Source organism: Oryctolagus cuniculus, chromosome 7 (assembly GCF_964237555.1).
Source record: "Oryctolagus cuniculus chromosome 7, mOryCun1.1, whole genome shotgun sequence".
Classification (NCBI taxonomy): domain Eukaryota; kingdom Metazoa; phylum Chordata; class Mammalia; order Lagomorpha; family Leporidae; genus Oryctolagus; species Oryctolagus cuniculus.
The window spans coordinates 127172087-127191918 of record NC_091438.1 but is presented as its reverse complement, the minus strand read 5'-3'; the positions used below and the strand labels follow the sequence as shown (position 1 = coordinate 127191918).

The window sequence follows — 19832 nt, the reverse complement described above, 5'->3', positions numbered from 1 at the left end:
TGTTGTTTTCATGGAGTGTTCAAAAAGATAGTAGCTTACTTTCTTTAATGTCCTGGTTGTTCTTTCCTTCCTCATTTTATCTGAACCTTTCCTTTGTCTCTACTGTCTCTGTTCAGTTCAATTTGGACTCTATTTCCAACAATCTGTCCTCAGTAAGGGTCTTTGTTCTGGAAGAGAATACTAGCTGGTTAGAATGAATTCAATGAATAGGACCCTATGCTGGTTCTAATTTACTGTTTCTTAGCTCCTTCTGCCTTTTCTGTGTAAATCTGCTTTAGCACTTTAAAAATTTTCCCTTTCACAGCTAGCATGTTAACTTCTGTCAATGTTTTGTATTCCAGTATACGTAGTCAGCAGGCTCCTGCAGCACCCAGTTCCTCAAACCCTTTTCTGAAGTAAAAGCAAAATCTGAGGCTAGCAGCTCCCTCAGCACCATAGAAGAGTAGCAGACTCCCATAAACAGTTTTCCTAGGCAGATTTCTAGCTCATTCTTCTGGAAAAGAATCCCAGCAATTGCTCTGCTATTCAGTGAAGTACAGCTGAGCCCTTTCTAACAAGGTCTGGACACATTTAATGATAGCTAAAAATGATGGGCTATTTCACATCTATTATTCAACCAGTGTGATATTTTCTTTTTACTATATGCTTTAGGGACTAAAGCAATTAGGATTATCTAACTTATCTAAGGTACCAATACAGGACTGTTAATTATATTAATACTATTTTAAAAATAACTTTCCAATTATATAATGCACAGAATAAAATACAGAAACTCTACTGTCAATAATTAAGTCCCCAAATACCTTTAATTTTTTATTTTTACCTAACTATTCTTTCTTGATACTCCCATCTTCTTCAAAAATCAATTCTAGGTCATCTTCACTGTTTTCCATAGTTCTCCTTTAGGCCTCTTTCTTTAGTTCTAACACGTTACTCTCCCTATGTGGTTCTACCTATCCACAAATCTCTTTTCTAAGCGCATTCTCTCTCACCCATCTCTTCAGCACCCAGATTTTTTTTTATCTTCTCCCACCAATTCTGTTCCTTTTGTTTTCCCTTTACCAGTTAATTACTTATTAATCATTAAGTCACTATGGACAGAAACTTTATTTTTGACTCTCCTGATCTAATTATAATTCATTAAGTTCCAATGATTTAACTGTAGAACCCCAAAGCAAGGTTTTATACAACCTAAACATCTATCAACAGGAAAATGGATAAACAAATATGGTATACTCACACAATATAATATTTACTACATGGCAGTAGTAAATTTGCAGTTTCTCAACCATGGTACTACAGACATTTGGGTTGGTAAATTCTTTGTTATGCGACTGTAGAGCATTGTGGGTGTTTAGCAACATCCCTGATTTCTAAATATTAGATGTTAGCAGTGCTATCTCCAGTTGTGACAACAAAAGTGTCTCTACATATTGCCAAATGTCCCCTAGAGGGCAAACCTACCCCTGGTTGAGATCTGCTAATCTCGAGCCATAATGTTATCAATATACAAAAATCTCAACAAATTCCACACAATAACAGAGACCTAGAGGATGGACTATTCATACGAAGTTTAAAAAACAGGCAAAATGTTTATGATATGTACACAGATTAAGTTTATTACCCTATCTGAGGATGCTAAACACTAATATCAAGATTATCTCAAAAGGAAAAGACTAGGATTAAGGATGTTTTAACTATATCCACAATACCCTGTGTTTTCTAAAAGATTGGTCTACATCATATGTGACTAAAATCTCAGTATTTCACAAAGGTAGGTAATGTGAATATCTGATAGTTTTTCTCCATTATTTTTCTATGCGCTTAAAATATTTCATAGAAATACAAATACAGAATAAATTTGCCCTTATTGGTCTTTCAAAGGTTTGATTTGACATCAAACTTCCTCTCACTTAGCAGGTGAAGGCAATGTTACCTTCATATATTTTCTTTTTTAAAAGATTTATTTATTTATTTGAAAGGCAGTTAGAGAGAGGCAGAGGCAGAGAGAAGAGAGAGAGGTAGATCTTCCATCTACTGGTTTACTCCCCAAGTAGCCAGAGCTGGGAAGATCTGAAGTCAGGAACTAGAAGTTTTTCTGGGTCTCCCACATGGGTACACAGGCCCAAGGACTTGGACCATCTCCCACTTCTTTCCCAGGTGCATTATCAGGGAGCTCGATTGGAAGTGGAGCAGCCAGGACTCCAATCAACACCCATACGGGATGCAGCACTGCAGGCGGTGGCTTCACCTGCTACGCCATAGCACCAGCCCCACATTTTCTTGTTGTCAATTAATTCTCCACTAGGAATGCCACATGACTGATAACTGATTAGAACTTCTAATCAAACTGGTCAATCAATAGTATAGTGTCTAAATGATTTCCACTTTAAACCACTCTATTTCTTGTTTGTTATAATCTTTTTTTTTTTTTTTTAAAAACAAGCCTCATAAGAAACCAAAACATTTAGGGATCCTAAATATTCCTACATGATCTATTAATTTTCTACACGATCAGTTGAGTGATTATAAGATGTACTTCAGGGGCCGGTGTTGTGGCTCAGTGGATGAAGACATCCCATAAGAGCATTGGTTTGTGTCCCTTTCCAATCTACCTTCCTGCCAATGCACCTGGGAAAGCAGCAAAAGATGGACCAAGTGCATGGATTCCTGCTACCCACACACAAGATCTGGATGGAATTCCAACTCCTAGCTTTGGCCTAGCCCAGTCCTGGATTTGGAGAGTGAACCAGGGGATGGAAGATACCTGTCTCTCCTTGTCTCTGTGTAACTCCACCTTTCAAATAAATAATAAAGTTCTTAAAAATATAAAGCAAATAGCCTTTAAGAAATAAAGCTATTGGCCGACACTGCGGCTCACTAGGATAATCCTCTGCCTGTGGCGCTGCCACAATGGGTTAAGTCCCGGTCGGGGCACTGGATTCTGTCCTGGTCGCTCCTCTTCCTGTCCAGCTCTCTGCTGTGGCCCGGGAGTGCAGTGGAGGATGGCCCAAGTCCTTGGGCCCTGCACCCGCCTAGGAAACCAGGAGAAGCACCTGGCTCCTGGCTTCAGATCAGCGCGGTGCGCCGGCCACAGTGCACCGGCTGCAGCGGCCATTGAGGGGTGAACCAACAGAAAAAAGGAAGACCTTTCTCTCTGTCTCTCTCTCTCTTACTATCCACTCTGCCTGTCAAAAAAAAAAAAAAAAAAAAAAAAAAAGATATTAACAAAAAAATACTATACTTATGTATATTTTAAAAAGATGTACTTTACAGGGATACAGTTTTGAAGGACAGTCACCTGGGGATGCTAATTCATGTTAATACCTAACATTTATATCACTGAAACATTTTCTAGACTTGAGGGAAAAACAACTAATGTCTAAATTTGACTCCTATGTAGTGGATTTTATTAATATGCTGAAATTAGAGTTGATTGGCTAATATGCTATGTAGAAATAACTAGATGGGCCAGCAGTGTTGTAGCACAGCAGGTTAAGCTGCTGCCTACAACGCTGGTCTCCCATTACAAGTGCCAGTTTGAATCCTGGATGCTCCACTTCTGAGTCAGCTCCCTGTTAATGTGCTTAGGAAAGCACTGGAAGATGACCCAAGTGCTTGGGCCCCTCCACTCACATGGGAGACCCAGATGGAGTTCCAAGGCTCCTGACTTTGGCCCGGCCCAGCCCTGGCCATTTTGGCCATTTGGGGATTGAACCAGCAGATGGAAGATCTCATTCAGTCTAAGTCTGCCTTTCAATAAATAAATAAACTTAAAAAACAATAGACAGATGGGCATTTATCAATAGGCTAAGACTCCACCTGCGATACCCACATTGTATATTGGAGTCCTGGCTCCACTTCAGGCTCTAGGTTCCTGCTAATGTGCACCCTGGGAGGCAGAAGGTGATTGCCCAAATACCTGGGTCAATGCCACTCATGTGGGAGATCTGGATGGAGTTCCAGGTTCTAGTTTTAGCTTGGCACAGACCCAGGTGTTGCAGGTATTTGGAGAGTAAACCAACAGATAGTAGAGCTATGTCTGCCTTTCAAATTAAAAACTCTACACCTATCACTGGACACATATTAGCCTCAAGTTTTAACGAATACACAGGCAACAGCTGAAATACTTCTGATTGTTTCTAATAACACATTTTATATGAGAGCCAAATTAAGACAGAAAAAAAGCCTCTTATAATGAAGAAAGACGATTTAACATGTAAGACAACATTTTTACTCAGTTACATATGAGTATTAAACCTTATAAATTTAAGGAGAATTAAAAATTTTAATTTTGTATTCCAAGGCATAAAGATGAAAAATGTGTGGAGATTTCCCAAAAGTTACATTGCAATTTATGTCACTGGCTTCAAACCAATTAACTTTTCCTCTATAAATAAAAATCTAAACTTAAGACTTCTTTATTTCTGAAATTTCTCAATACTATCAGGGTCTTGTATTTAAGACACTATTTGTTGGGTTTTAACTACATATCTAAAGCTTTACACCGGCCAGCGCCGTGGCTCACGTGGCTAATCCTCTGCCTGTGCCGCCGCCACACTGGGTTCTAGTCCCGGATGGGGCGCCGGATTCTGTTCTGGTTGCTCCTCTTCCAGTCCAGCTCTCTGCTGTGGCCCAGGAGGGCAGTGAAGGATGGCCCAGGTGCTTGGGCCCTGCACCCCATGGAAGACCAGGGGGAGGTACCTGGCTCCTGGCTTCGGATCGGCGCAGCGCCGGGCATGAACCAGTGGAAGGAAGACCTTTCTCTCTGTCTAACTCTGCCTGTCAAAAAAAAAAAAATAAATAAATAAAATAAAGCTTTACACTTACAAAATCTTCCTCTTCAAATTGTAGTTTTTCCACCTTGTCTTCTTTCTTTTCTTCCCTAATCTCTGTTGGAGGCTTTTCCTGAAAGGCACAGCCTTTCCGGGTGTGCAAGCTGCCATTCCAGTGTCGATGGTTCCCTGCTCCACCTCCACTCCGCTGGCTCACACCATCGTGATGACCTCGCGAAGAGCCATGCCAACCAGATGTGTTCCCTGTGATTCCAGCATATGCTCCTTTAGAGACACCAGAGTCCACAGAATCATGGCGGAAAAGGGAGGGCTGGTGCCAGGAATCTGAAATAGTAAGGAAAGTACAGTATTAGACTGTTCACTTCCTGGAAATTGAGAAGTAATTGGGCCAGGTGCTTCCTGATCTGGTTTATGATACTTCCAAAAGGCCTTCAGGGGACCTTTTTCAATAAGTTCACAGAAAGAAACCACAAAACACGTCTTTTTTTGGTGAGGTAATTTCTGAGTGAGTTCTTTAACTTAGTAGATGATTTATGAGAAGAGAATATGAAAGCATCAAGAGACTTAGCTCTTTATGTAGGTGCTAGTGACTACTAACTGATAGAAGACCCTGGATTATGCTCATGCATTTCCTCACCCCCAGCCTCAGCTTGCCCAAATTGAGTAGCTTAAATACACTCATGAAAAGATGTATATGGCTCACCTGTAGTTCGTAGGGGTCCATTGTTAAAAAAGCCATCAGAGGAATTGTGTCGACGGCGGCTTACTCCAAATCTACCTTCTCCTCGGGGAAGATGTTCTCTGTGTTTTTCAAAGGTGGCTGTAGGTGACTAAGATGATACAAGTACAGAGGCAGACAAGTGATATTAAGTAAATATATCCTTTTTAGTATAATATTTCATGTCTGGCTTTCAAAGAGAAAAACCCAGTAGTAACAGAAACCCTCCAATAAGAATATACAGAGAGTATACAACAGGCCTCTGACTTAATAGGTAAATCCCAAGTTAAATATTCAATTTATCAATTTACTTCTTTCATCCCAGAAAAGAAGAAAAGGCAGACACTTCTGCTTATGCACCTGGGAAAGCAGCTGAACCTGGACCAAATCCTTGGGCCCTTGCCACCTACATGGAGACCTGAAAGGAGCTCTTGGCTTTGGCCTGGCCCAGCCCACTGCTGCCATTTTAGGGGTGAACCAGCAGATGAATATTTCTTTTTTTAAAATATTTATTTATTTAATTGAAAGAGAGAGTCTGAGAGAGAGAGAGAGAGAGAGAGAGAGATGTCTTCCATCTGCTGGTTCACTCCCCAGGTGGTCACAACAGCGGCGCCAATCCAAAGTCAGGAGCCAGGAGTTTCTTATAGGTCTCCCATGTGGGTGCAGGGGCCCAAGCGCTTGGGCCATCTTCTGTTGCTTTCCCAGGCCATGGCAGAGAGCTGCATTGGAAGTGGAGCAGCTGGGACTCTAACTGGTGCCCATAAAGGATGCTGGCACTGTAGGTTGCAGCTTTACGTGCTATGCCACAGCACTGGCCCCTGGAAGATTTCTGTTTCTCCTGTTACTCTTTCAAATAAATAAATAAATCTTAAAAAAAAAATCCCTAAAACTTAATACTTAAAATAATGATCTTCCAACAGCAGAGGAAAAGATGCTTGCTTTAACTCTGATAATTATTTTTGTAGAACTGGAAAGGAAATTTAAACACTACCCTGATAGACAATTAACATGTACATAAAATTTAAAAAAATATTTCTTGTCAACATTTACTTAATAACAATATCATAATTTTCTCATCATTCCCATTTTACTCATTTAAATATGAGTAAAGAAGTTGGGGAGAATAGATCTTCGAATTTGTACAACGGTAAGGAAGCAGTTTGAGCAACATTACAAGTAAGTTCATCCAGGAACTCTAATAGTCTTTCCTATTTCAAAGAACTTTATACTACAGCTTTCAAATGGTAACAGACCAGAGTCTTTAAATCCACGAAAAGAATGGGTAAGTTTGACAAGCGCTTATAGGAAAACTATAGGTTGTGGCATAGACATTTTTACATCTATTTTCTTACTATCAATATCCTCAACAAGAGGTGGTTATTCTGAGTTTCCTTTTTTTAAAAAAACTCATTCTAGTTGGTTACAGGTTTTCTTCTTATTTTTTTGACCTTTTAATATAAGAATGATACATTTCAAGTTAATTTTGTGAATGATATAAAGTCAAGGTTAAGGCCTTTCCCTTTCCCAAATACAGACATCCAGCTGTTCCAGCATCATTTATCAATAGCAACAAAAAAATCTCACTAATTACTCTGATACTTAAGCAAAAAAAAAAAAAAAAAAAAAAAAAAAAAAAAAAAAATCAACCGACTGTATCAATAGGCCTATTTTTGAACTCTGCATTTTGTACCATTCTTTTATATATGTCTATCCTTATGCAAAAACAACACAACTTTGCTTTATTGGAAAATAATGAAATAGTTTTTTTTTGTTTTAAAAAAAGATTTATTGCCGGCGCCGTGGCTCAACAGGCTAATCCTCCACCTTGCGGCGCCGGCACACCGGGTTCTAGTCCCGGTCAGGGCGCCGGATTCTGTCCCGGTTGCCCCTCTTCCAGGCCAGCTCTCTGCTATGGCCAGGGAGTGCAGTGGAGGATGGCCCAGGTGCTTGGGCCCTACACCCCATGGGAGACCAGGAAAAGCACCTGGATCCTGGCTCCTGCCATCGGATCAGCGCGGTGCGCCGGCTGCAGCGGCGGCCATTGGAGGGTGAACCAACGGCAAAGGAAGACCTTTCTCTCTCTGTCTCTCTCTCTCACTGTCCACTCTGCCTGTCAAAAAAAAAAAAAAAAAAAAAGATTTATTTATTTGAAAGGCAGAGTTACACAGAGAGAGAAGAAGAGGCAAAGAGAGAGAGAGCAGTCTTCCATCCGCTGGTTTACTCCCCAATGGGCCACAATGGCTGGAGCTGTGCCAATCCAAAGCCAGGAGCCAGGAGCTTCTTTTGAGTCTCTCATGTGGGTGCAGGGGCCCAAGAACTTGGGTCATCCTACATTGCTTTCCCAGGGCATAGTAGAGAGCTGGATCAGAAGTGGAGCAGCTGGGACTCAAACCGGCGCCCATGTGGGATGCCGGCACTGCAGGCGGTGGCTTTATCCACTATACCACAGCACCAGCCCAACAGTTATCTTCTAATTATTCTACTTAGTTCATTGTGTTAAAAAGAATTACTCTTTGGGGCCAGCACTGTGACAAAACAGGTTAAGCCGCCACCTGCAATGCCAGCATCCCTTACAGGCACTGGTTCAAATTCTAGCTCTCTGGAAAAAGCACCTGAGAAAGCAGTGGAGAAGAGTCCAAGTTCTTGGGCCTCTGCACCCACATGGGAGATCCAGAGGAAGCTCCTGGCCCCTGGCTTCAGTCTGGCCCTGCCCTGACCATTGTGGCCATTTAGGAAATGAACCAGCAGATGGGAGGATTGATCTCTCTATCTCTATCTTTCCCTCTCCTTCTACCTTTCAAATAAATTAAAAATATATTTTTTACTTATATCTTTGTAGGTATAAGATTTGCATATTTTTCAAAAAAAATTAAAGAATATTTTAAAAATGTATTTTCTTTTTACTTGAAATCCAGAGAGATTTCCCATCCACAAGTTTATTCCCCAAATGTCTACAACAGCCAGGTTAGGCCAGGTCAAACCCAGACGTCAGGAACTCCACCCAAATCTCCCACATGGATGGCAGGGACCCAAGTGCTTGAGCTATCAAAGTGCTCAAGGCAGCTGAACAATCACTGTCTTTCCCCTTTTCTTTTCCATATCTGCTACAGATAAATGTGCACACATTCCAAAGGCTTGTTTACTCAAGGGGCATTTCACTTTCACCTTTGCCCCTTTATGTCTGACAAAGTATGCTGCAGCTAATACAAAAGCCTTAAGTGCATCATGCAATGAGAAAAACTCAGAATGGGAAAAAAAAAAAAAAAAAAAAAAAAAAAAAAAAGGACACCAGCTGTAATAAGATACATACTGATGTAAACTGTTTAATTACTAATTCCTATTAAAAGGAAGGTATCGGCCAGCGCCGCGGCTCACTAGGCTAATCCTCCGCCTAGCAGCGCCGGCACACCGGGTTCTAGTCCCGGTTGGGGCGCCGGATTCTGTCCCGGTTGCCCCTCTTCCAGGCCAGCTCTCTGCTGTGGCCCAGGAGTGCAGTGGAGGATGGCCCAAATACTTGGGCCCTGAACCCACATGGGAGACCAGGAGAAGCACCTGGCTCCTGGCTTTGGATCAGCGCGGTGCGCCGGCCTCAGCAGCCATCGTGGGGTGAACCAATGGAAAAGGAAGACCCCCCCCCCTCACTGTCCACTCTGTCAAAAAATAAATAAATTAAAAAAAAAAAAAACAAAAAAAAAAACAAAAAACAAAACAACACCAAACTACAACAAAAAAAATCCAACCACACAAAACCCCTAACACTGTACAACAGAGGCTACAGGCCAACTATGGACGAAAATGAACTAGTATCTCGACAGTTACTATAGGAATGGAGAAAAGTACCTTAGCTGACTGTGGTGTTGAGAAATTTAGCCAAGCAGGAACAAAGTCATGCTGCGCCATTTAGGTCCAGTGTCTCTTTTTAGCAAGGTGAGGCATCCAACCTCATGGCCAGGATCTGAAAATGAGACAACTAAAATCACTTATGTTTGCCAGAATCTGATACCAACGTGTAAATGAATCTAGAATTATCCTAAGATTTCTTTTACAGAAAGACTTGCCCTCTGACCCTCTCTACAGACTACTTATTAAAGATTCTAAACTAAAGCAAAGATCTGTAAATTAATGACTGCAAAAAAACCATAACAAAAAATATGACATGGATCTGGAAGATTAAATGAAGGAAGCTAATGAGTCACTGAGTTATATTCAAAGAATATGGAGCATTAACACCTACTTTTACTACAGATATTTATGGAAAGGGATTTAATCTGCTTTAGGTATTTGGGTAACTTCTGGCAAAAGCAGTAGATCTTCCTAGGGATGGAAGATAGGACATCTCAAAAGAGTTTTTCAATTTACTCCACATTAGTTTTCTCAAACTAACTAGTACCAGTTTTCCTTAGAGCTCTGTCGGTGTCTCCAAATCAACACAATGATATTCTCTAAAATTAAATACTTCACAAAGCAATGGATATTTGTCATGGCATACATACAGTTTTCTCTCAAAGTTAAGACATATGGTAAATATTTACCCCAGAGTGTAACCTCTGTGGTCCTGTTTCTTGAACTCCTTGAGTCTGCCAGCTGGATCTCCCACGAGATTTTCTTGTGAAAAGGGTGCTTTAGTAGCCTGGCCAGCAGCACGCCTTGTGATGAAGCACAGAAAATGCCAGGCTCCGCGTGGATCTCTCTCAGTCCCCTCAATTGCTCATCTTAAACTATCTAGTTTCTGACACGTTTCCAAATGGGGGGAAGGGGGGAGGGGAAGGGGGAAGGGGAACATAAAAAGTATTTGTTACATTTAAAAAGGGGGGAAGGGGAAAGAGCTATGTCTACATTCACCTCATTCAACTTCCTTGAGTAATGGCACTATGTTGTTGCTTAAATGGGTAATACATGGGCATTTGCACAGTGAGTGTAAACACTGTTCATAACAAGGTCATAGCTAGAGAGACAGGTAAGCTCATATGTGGGCAAACACTGTCATTAAGGTGATAAATGAAAAATAAAATATTAAAGCACTATAAAAGATCTTCTGAGTAGTCAACTCCAGTGGCAAAATATCCACATGACAAAGCCCTTAAAACATAAATCTCGTTATTCTCACACAACTACTAAAAAGTGTGCAGATATATATCTATACTTGTCTTAACCTTCAAAATCTAAGGATAGGAGAAATCTTGTTTATAAAATTAAAAAAAAATCAGGAATTTGATATACTTTTCCCTCCAAGGAATAGCAGCTTTCAAGGCAAATTTCTTGGTATAAAGCTCCTAAATGTATATTCTGTTTCTTTGGTGTTCATAAATTCAGAGCAAAATTCAAATAAGTAAAAAGAGAGGAGTAAAGGATAGACAAGGAGAAAGACAGTTCCAAAATGAGGTTTGCTTCTCTTCTGGTTTCTTTATTTTACTTGCTCTGCTCCTTCCCCCAAACTGAATCCAGCTACTGGAAGGTGATTCAGAGAGTCTTCAATGCTTCAGTAGAGAAATCACTTATTATTTTGGATCCATTTCAATCATTAAAAAGGCCACACAAATTCACCACTCTGTAAATGAAAAAAACAAAGTAACACACAGAATCACAAAAAGCAAAAAAGTCACTGTCATACACACTGCTTAAAGTATCATCAAATGACTACACCAAGGTCCTCAGAGTCAAAACACAGGTTCAGTCTATGTATTAACTTAATGTGCCATCACCTGTAACAATGTAACTGGATATAAACCTTCTAAAGATTTTAGAAAAGTCACCTGAACACTTTGTCTTTTTTATAAAACCGTTTCTCCAATTAGCTATGAAATAATTCCAAAATGCAAATTAATGCATCTTTTAGAGTTATGTTTCTCCCACAAAAGAAACAGATTGCAAAGTGGCTTAAGAAACTAACAGCATGCTGGCATATTACCACGGTCATCAAAATGTAATGATTCCCTATTATTCACAGTTAGATCATTAATAAAAGACATCTACTTTAGTACTCCCCATGTATTTATATGATACATAGTTCTACATACCTAGCTATCAACTAAGGAGAGTCAAAACTTTTAATAACGAATTCTAAATGCACTGAGACATCACAAAAATTTGTGAAATTCCCAACATTTTTCGAGGGACTTGAGGCTTTCTTTTGCAACTATGCTGCAAAACATTTGTAACTATGGGAAATTCTGGTCTACACTAGTAAATTCTAGTTTAGATTAAATTTTTCACTTTTTTTTTTTTTTTTTTTGACAGGCAGAGTGGACAGTGAGAGAGACAGAGACAGAGAGAAAGGTCTTCCTTTGCTGTTGGTGGTTCACCCTCCAATGGCCACCGCGCTGTGGCCGGCACATTGCGCTGATCCAAAGCCAGGAGCCAGGTGCTTCTCCTGGTCTCCCATGCAGGTGCAGGGCCCAAGGACTTGGGCCAACCTCCACTGCACTCCTGGGCCATAGCAGAGCTGGCCTGGAAGAGGAGCAACCGGGACAGAATCCGGCACCCTTACTGGGACTAGAACCCGGTGTGCCAGCGCCGCAGGCAGAGTATTAGCCTGTCAAGCCGCCGTGCCGGCCATTTTTCACATATTTTACAAAGCGGCCATACTCTACTTTAACTTCATGGGAATTAGAAACATCAAATTCAGAACAGTAATTATCTTCTTCAGGGAAAAAAAATCAAATCAAGAGGTACCAAGGATACATGCTATGGCACAGTGAGATTAAGCCACCAACTGTGATAACCACATCCTATGTCACAGTGCTGGTTGGAGTCCTGGCTACTCCACTTCTGATCTTGCTTCCTCCTAATGCACCCTGGGAGGCAGCAGCCACTGTGGCCAATTGGGGAGTGAACCAGTGGATGGAAGACTTTTCTCTCTCTGCATAACTCTGACTTTGAAATAAATAAATATTTTTTTATAAAAGCTATTGATTAGACAAGCAGATAAAAAGATGGAAGATCTGAACAATGTAATTTTTAAGTTTATATATCAAAATTATAAAGGGAGTGACTGGCACGGTAACCCATGGGGTAGGTGGTCACCTAAAACATAGTGTCCCATGTGGGCACTGAAACCCTGGCTGCTCCACTTCCAATCCAGCTACCTAGTAAAATGCCTGAGAAACCAGTGCAAGGTGGCTCAAGTACTTATAGGGCTCTGCCATCCAGGTGGGAGATGACTTGGATAGAGTTTCAGGCTCCTGGCTTCAGCCTGGCCCAGCCCCAGCTGTTGTGATCATTTGTGGAATGAATCAATGGATGAACAATCTCTGACAACTCTCCTATCAAATAAATCAATCAATCTTGAAAAAGAAAATAACTTTCTCTTGCTGTTTCCATTTCCTCTTCCTGAAGAATTTCTTCTCAGAAATCATAAAGTAAGGTCAAATAAGGTAAGGATCAAGCAAAGGGAGGAGCTGCAGAAGCCCCAAACAGGGTGCAGCTCATTCACAGCAGTGTAAGCAAAGTATATCAATGGGAGGATAGCCTAATGCAGTGTGGGAGCATGAGTAGAATGAGGAGAGCATCCTGGAGGAGGAACAAGGCCAACCAGATCTAGGGCTTTAATGTAGCAAGATGTCCTACACAGATGTTGCAACCTGGGTGTGGTGAGGAAGATATCTGTGCAAGGGGAGATGTGATAGCTAAAGGCTGGTTACAAACTGGGAACTGATTTTAGAAATAAACATTAAGAAAAAATGGGAGCCATAATTCTTACTGTGGGAGAAAAGGAGGCAATGATAAAACTTCCAATACTTTAAATAGAAATACAATACCATGGGTAAGTGGAATATAAAAACCAGAGTAGTACTTAAGGGAAAATGAGCTTTAACTACATTTTTCTTTAAACAAGACTAAAAACAAATTTACCTAAGCATTCTTATCAATAAGATGGGAAATAAGCACTATAAAGCAAACCTAAAGAGAAAGGAGAACAAAACAAGTTAGAAAAAACACAGACGATAAAAAAAAAAAAGATATTTTAAAGAAAAGAAATAGGACTGCTTGCGAAGACTGCATCCTATACTGGAATAAGTGCCTGGTTTAAGACCAGCCAGCTCTGCTTTTAATTTCAACTTCTTGCTAATACGGACCCTGGGAATCTGCAGAGAATGCCTATTCAAGTGACTGGGTCACTGTTACCTATGGGGGAAACCCAGATTGAGTTCTGGTTACCACCGGCATTTAGGGGATGAACCAGTGGATGGAATAATTTTGTCTGTCTTTCAAATAAAATGAAAAGAAATTTTAGGCTGGCGCTGCGGCTCAATAGGCTAATCCTCCACCTTGCGGCGCCGGCACACCGGGTTCTAGTCCCAGTTGGGGCGCTGGATTCTTTCCCGGTTGCCCCTCTTCCAGGCCAGCTCTCTGCTGTGGCCCAGGAAGGCAGTGGAGGATGGCCCAAGTGCTTGGGCCCTGCTACCCCATGGAAGACCAGAAGCACCTGGCTCCTGCCTTTGGATCAGCGCGGTGCGCCGGCCGCGGCCCGCCAGCAGTGGCGGCCATTGGAGGGTGAACCAACGGCAAAAGGAAGACCTTTCTGTCTCTCTCTCTTACTGTCCACTCTGCCCGTCAAAAATAAATAAATAAATTTTAAAAAGTTTTAGATAGGGACTGGCGCTGTGGTGCAGTGGGTTAAAGCCCCAGCCTGCAGCGCCGGCATTCCATATGGACGCCAGTTTAAGACCCGGCTGCTCCACTTCAGATCCAGTTCTCTGCTGTGGCCTGGGAAAGCAGTAAAAGATGGTCCAACTCCTTGGGCCCCTGCACTTGCATGGGAGACCTGGAAGAAGCTCCTGGCTCCTGGCTTCAGATCAGCTCAGCTCTGGCCGTTGCAGTCATTGGGGGACTGAACAAGCAGAATGGAAGACATCTCTCTCTCTCTCTGGCTCTACCTCTATGTAACTTTTTCAAATAAAGTAATTCTTTAAAAAAAAGTTTTAAATAAAAACTGGATAGTTTCAATATAAATTATTATATACTCTCCCTTAACTTTTTTTTAAGATGTATTTATTTATGCGAAAGTCAGAGTTACACAGAGAGAGAGGAGGACAGGCCTAGAGAGAGAGGTCTTCCATCCGCTGGTTCACTCCCCAATTGGCTGGTGCTGTACTGTTCTGAAGCGAGGAGCCAAGAGCTTCTTCTGGGTTTCCCACGTGGGTGCGGGGGCCCAAGGACTTGCGCCATCTTGTACTACTTTCCCAGGCCATAGCAGAGAGCTGGATTGGAAGTGCAGCAGCCGGGACTCGAACCAGCACCCATATGGGATGCTGGCACTGCTGGCTTTACCTGCCCTGCCACAGTGCTGGCCCCTCCCCCTTGACTTTTAAATGTGAATCAGAAAAACTTTCCTTCTAACAGTATCAGGTGAAGATATGATGAATCTGTACCCATAGAGTTTGCTCTCTTGCTTCTCACACAAGTGGGTGCCCTGTTAAGTGAATTGGGATAGGACAGGTTGCATATTGGCCCAGGCTTGAAGTTCCAGGGTAGCCTGCAGAAAGAACAGTTTAAGGATAAATTCCTTGACACTGGTTCTGCAGTCCAGTCTAGAATTTTTTTTTTTAAACAGGACTGAGTAGAGGCTCTGAGGAAGGCACATTTTCTTTTTTTCAATCTTAAAAAAAAAATTGTTCTTTTCTTTTATTTGAAAGGCAGAGAGGCCAGCACCGCGGCTCACTAGGCTAATCCTCCGCCTAGCGGCGCCGGCACACCAGGTTCTAGTCCCGGTCGGGGCGCTGGATTCTGTTCCGGTTGCCCCTCTTCCAGGCCAGCTCTCTGCTGTGGCCAGGGAGTACAGTAGAGGATGGCCCAAGTGCTTGGGCCCTGCACCCCATGGGAGACCAGGAGAAGCACCTGGCTCCTGGCTCCTGCCATCGGATCAGCGCGGTGCGCCGGCCGCAGCGGCCATTGGAGGGTGAACCAACGGCAAAGGAAGACCTTTCTCTCTGTCTCTCTCACTGTCCACTCTGTCAAAAAAAAAAAAAAAAAAAAAGGCAGAGAGCAAGACAGCTCTTCCATCTACTAGTTCACTCTCAAAATTCAGAGAATTGAAGTTCAAGGAAGGGCGATGAATCACTTAGTAAACTGTTAAACACAAAGGAAAAATACTTTAATTTTAAACATCACTAAAGATACTCGAGTTTTCTCAATGACATGCACCACCATTTTAGTCTTGTACAACTCAATCTCAAGTACCTGTAATGTAGTCCTAACTGAGACAGTGATTCCAGAAGCATTAACCTGGCAATGCTGTGCTCCTATAGAATTAAAAATTCTAAAAGTAGTTATATATCCTGTAAGAATACTTATCCACCACTCTCAGTATACTTCTACAGTCTGACCTCTGCATGTATATGTACTGTGTGTGATGAAAGTTTGCATGCTTAATCTAAGTGTTTAGTGGAAGAGAATAAACACAGTGAAGACCAAAGAAATTCCTATTCTGGAAATGAAGTACTAAAATGAAAAATGCCAGCATGCCAATTACAACTTTATTAAGATGGGGAATTATGGGCCTTTTGCTTTATTTTAATAGTCAAATGCTTCTGTAATGAAACTACTTTGTTCTGCAAAGTTCTTCAATGATGCATTCTACGGCTGAGGTTATTTATGTAGTGACTAACTGAGGGCTTTGCTTAGTATTGAGTCCTTTTTTTTTTTTTTTTTTTTTTTTTAAGAATTAGCTACTGGGGACCGCACCATGGTACAGCAGGTTAAACCTGTGCCTGCGGCGCCAGCATCCCATATGGACACTGGTTCTAGTCCCAGCTGCTGCTCTTCCGATCCAGCTCTCTGCTATGGCCTAGGAAAACAGTGCAGGATGGCCCACGTCTTTGGGCCCCTGCACCTGCGTGGGAGACCCAGAACGAGCTCCTGGCTGCTGGCTTCACATCAGTGCAGCTCCAGCTATTGCAGTCAATTGGCGAGTGAACCAGCAGATGGGAGACCTCTCTGCCTCTCCTTCTCTGTGTAACTCTTTCAAATAAATAAATCTTTTTTTTTTAAAAAGTTCATTTTAAACACATCTCCTATGAAATGACATTTCTATTCTATCTATACTATATAAAATAATTTATAAGGATAGCTTATTTTGGCCGGCGCCGCGGCTCACTAGGCTAATCCTCCGCCTAGCGGCGCCGGCACACCGGGTTCTAGTCCCGGTCGGGGCGCCGGATTCTGTCCCGGTTGCCCCTCTTCCAGGCCAGCCCTCTGCTGTGGCCAGGGAGTGCAGTGGAGGATGGCCCAGGTGCTTGGGCCCTGCACCCCATGGGAGACCAGGAAAAGCACCTGGCTCCTGGCTCCTGCCATCGGATCAGCGCGGTGCGCTGGCCGCAGCGCGCCTACCGCGGCGGCCATTGGAGGGTGAACGAACGGCAAAGGAAGACCTTTCTCTCTGTCTCTCTCTCTCACTGTCCACTCTGCCTGTCAAAAAAAAAAAAAAAAAAAAAAAAAAAAAAAAAAAAAAAAAAAAGGATAGCTTATTTTCTCCTAACAAACATCTTTCATTTTTAATAGCCTATGGGGAAGGGGGCTGGCACTGTGGCTGTCGTCTCCAGTGCTGGCATCCCATATGGGTACCAGATCAAGTTCTGGCTGCCCTACTTCTGATCCAGCTCTCTGCTGTGGCCTGGGAGGGCAGTGGAAGATAGTCCAGGTCCTTGGGCTCCTGCACCCATGTGGGAGAACCGGAGGAGTCTCCCGGCTCCTGGCTTTGGATTAGCTAGGCCCAGTTCCAGCCTTGTGGCCATTTGGGGAGTGAATAAGTTGATGGAAGGATGGAAGATTTTCTTTCTCTCTTTGCTTCTAACTGTTTCAAATAAATAAATTTAAAAAAAGACCTGGCTGCCCTGCTTCTTATCTAGCTTCCTGCTAATGCTCCTGTGAAGGCAATAGAAGATGTCCCAAGTGCTTGAGACCCTGCCACTCAAGTGGGAGACTAGAAAAGACGCAATTCCTGGCTCCTGCCTGGCCCTGTCTTAGCTGTCATGGCCACTTGGGGAGCAAACCAGCAGAGAGAAGATCTCTCTCCCCACTTCCCTGCCTTTCCAATATGTGTAAAAAAATTTCCTAGAACTCATATCCACAAAAGTGAAGAATATGAAGTTGGCCCAATTTTGAGATGTTTTTAGTTTACCAACATTTTCCCATAGTATTTACAACACTTTTTCTTTAGCTAACACCAAACACCTAGAATACTGTGGCATGTAAGTATTTGCTGATTGAGTGTAAATAAATGGACTAGTAGCATGACACATATTCAATTTCATGAAGAAAATTCAAATTGTGTTCAAATCAGGAGTTACCAGTTTACACCATGAGTAGCAGTATTTAAAGAGCTTGCTTCTCCTTCCCCACCTAGCCAGACTTTGCTGGAGGCATAAAATGGTGACCACCTGGTATAGCAAGCTAAGCGCCTCCGCCTTCAGTGCCAGCTTCCCCTATGGGTGCTGGTTCCAGTCCCAGCTGTTCCACTTACAATCCAGCTCTCTGTCATGGCTTGAGAAAGCAGCAGCAGGTGGCCCAAGCACTTGGGCCCTGTACTCACATAGGAGACCTCGAAGAAGCTCCTGGCTTCAGGTTGCCCAGCTCCAGCCCTCGCAGATATTTAGGGGTGATCCAGCAGATGGAAGACCTTTCTCTGTCTCTCCCTCTCTCTGCCTGTTTCTCTACTCTCAAATAATTTAAAACATTTTTTTTTTTTTTGACAGGCAGAGTGGATAGTGAGAAAGAGAGACGGAGAGAAAGGTCTTCCTATTGCCGTTGGTTTACCCTCCAGTGGCCACCACGGCCGGCGCGCTGCAGCCGGCGCACCGCGCTGATCCAATGGCAGGAGCCAGGTACTTCTCCTGATCTCCCATGGGGTGCAGGTCCCAAGGACTTGGGCCATCCTCCACTGCCATTCCCGGGCCACAGCAGAGAGCTGGCCTGGAAGATGGGCAACCGGGAAACAATCTGGCGCCCCGACCTGGACTAGAACCCGGTGTGCCGGCGCCGCAAGGCGGAGTATTAGCCTATTGAGCCGCAGCACCGGCCATAATTTAAAACATCCTAAAAAAAATAATAATGTTACCACCTACTGTGGTCTTCATTTGCATCTTTTAAACTATCAGTTCACTGTGCTTACTTTTTTGTAAAATACCCCTTTCTATCTTATTATCATTCTTCTTTGGGCTATACCAATCCTTTGATTACTAGTTTTGCAAATACCCTTTCTTCCCTTCATGGACTATCATTTGATATTCTTTTAACTGTCTTTTCTTTTTTGAAGATCTATTTATTTATTTGAAAGTCAGAGTTACAGAGAGAGAGGGAGAGACAGAGTTTTCCATCTGCTGGTTCACTCCCCATTTGGCCTCAATGGCCGGAGCTACGCCGGCCCGAAGCCTGGAGCCCGGACCTTCCTCCGGATCTTCCCAAGTGGGTGCAGGGGACCAAGGACTTGGGCCATCTTCTACTGCTTTCCTAGACCATAGCAGAGAGCTGGATAGGAAGTGGAGCAGCCGGGACTCAAATCGGTGCCCATATGGATGCCAGCACTGCAGGTGGCAGCTTTACCTGCTCCGCTACAGTGCTAGCACCCCACCCTTTTTTTTTTTTAACAGGCAGAGTGGACAGTGAGAGAGAGAGACAGAGAGAAAGGTCTTCCTTTTGCCGTTGGTTCACTCTCCAATGGCCGCTGCGGCCGGCGCATCGCGCTGATCCGAAGGCAGGAGCCAGGTGCTTCTCCTGGTCTCCCATGGGGTGCAGGGCCCAAGCACTTGGGCCATCCTCCACTGCACTCCCGGGCCATAGCAGAGAGCTGGCCTGGAAGGGGGGCAACTGGGACAGAATCCGGCGCCTCGACCGGGACTAGAACCGGCGTGCCAGCACTGCTAGGTGGAGGATTAGCCTACTGAGCCGCGGCACCGGCCGTACAGTGCTAGCCCTTTTAACTGTCTTTTGATGAACAAAAGTTCTTCATTTAGTGAAAGTTGTGACTGCTTCTTTTATGACTTTTTTAGAAATATATTTATTTGAAGGTGAGATTGAGAGAGACAGATCTTCCATTCTCTGGGTCACTCCCCAGTGGCTGCAACATCCAGGTTTGGACCAGGCCAAAGCCAGGAACTCCATCCTAGTCTTGCAACATCTGCTGCTTCCCAGGCACATTACAGGAAACTGGATTGAAAGCAGAAACTTCAACTGGCATGGCAACACAGATGCTCAGGATGCCCATGTCGCAACAGGCAGCTTAACCCACTGTGCCACACTGTAGGCCCCTGTGATTTACATTTTTGTCTTATAATAAGCTCTCTTCTTCAAAGTTCTAAGAATGCACCTACATAATATGTAAG

At 43.1% G+C, this 19832-nt stretch overlaps 1 protein-coding gene across 11 annotated transcripts in view; it reads right to left on the bottom strand.

The window, feature by feature from the left end:
• Positions 1-19832, bottom strand: part of GPBP1L1 (GC-rich promoter binding protein 1 like 1) — a 62493-nt gene that overhangs the window by 24687 nt on the left and 17974 nt on the right. For 5 of the 11 annotated variants that reach the window (XM_051857840.1, XM_070078576.1, XM_008265330.4 and 2 more), the window contains exons 2-5: positions 10047-11062; positions 9355-9469; positions 5500-5626; positions 4831-5120 (exon numbers count right to left, since the gene is read on the bottom strand). In XM_051857840.1, coding sequence (XP_051713800.1) covers positions 4831-5120; positions 5500-5626; positions 9355-9414 — 477 coding nt within the window. In that variant the 5' untranslated portion in view covers positions 9415-9469; positions 10047-11062. Of the gene's footprint in view, positions 1-4830; positions 5121-5499; positions 5627-9354; positions 9485-10046; positions 11063-13365; positions 13414-19832 lie in introns of all 11 variants that reach the window. The other 6 variants (XM_070078573.1, XM_070078572.1, XM_070078577.1 and 3 more) reach the window with 3 other exon arrangements.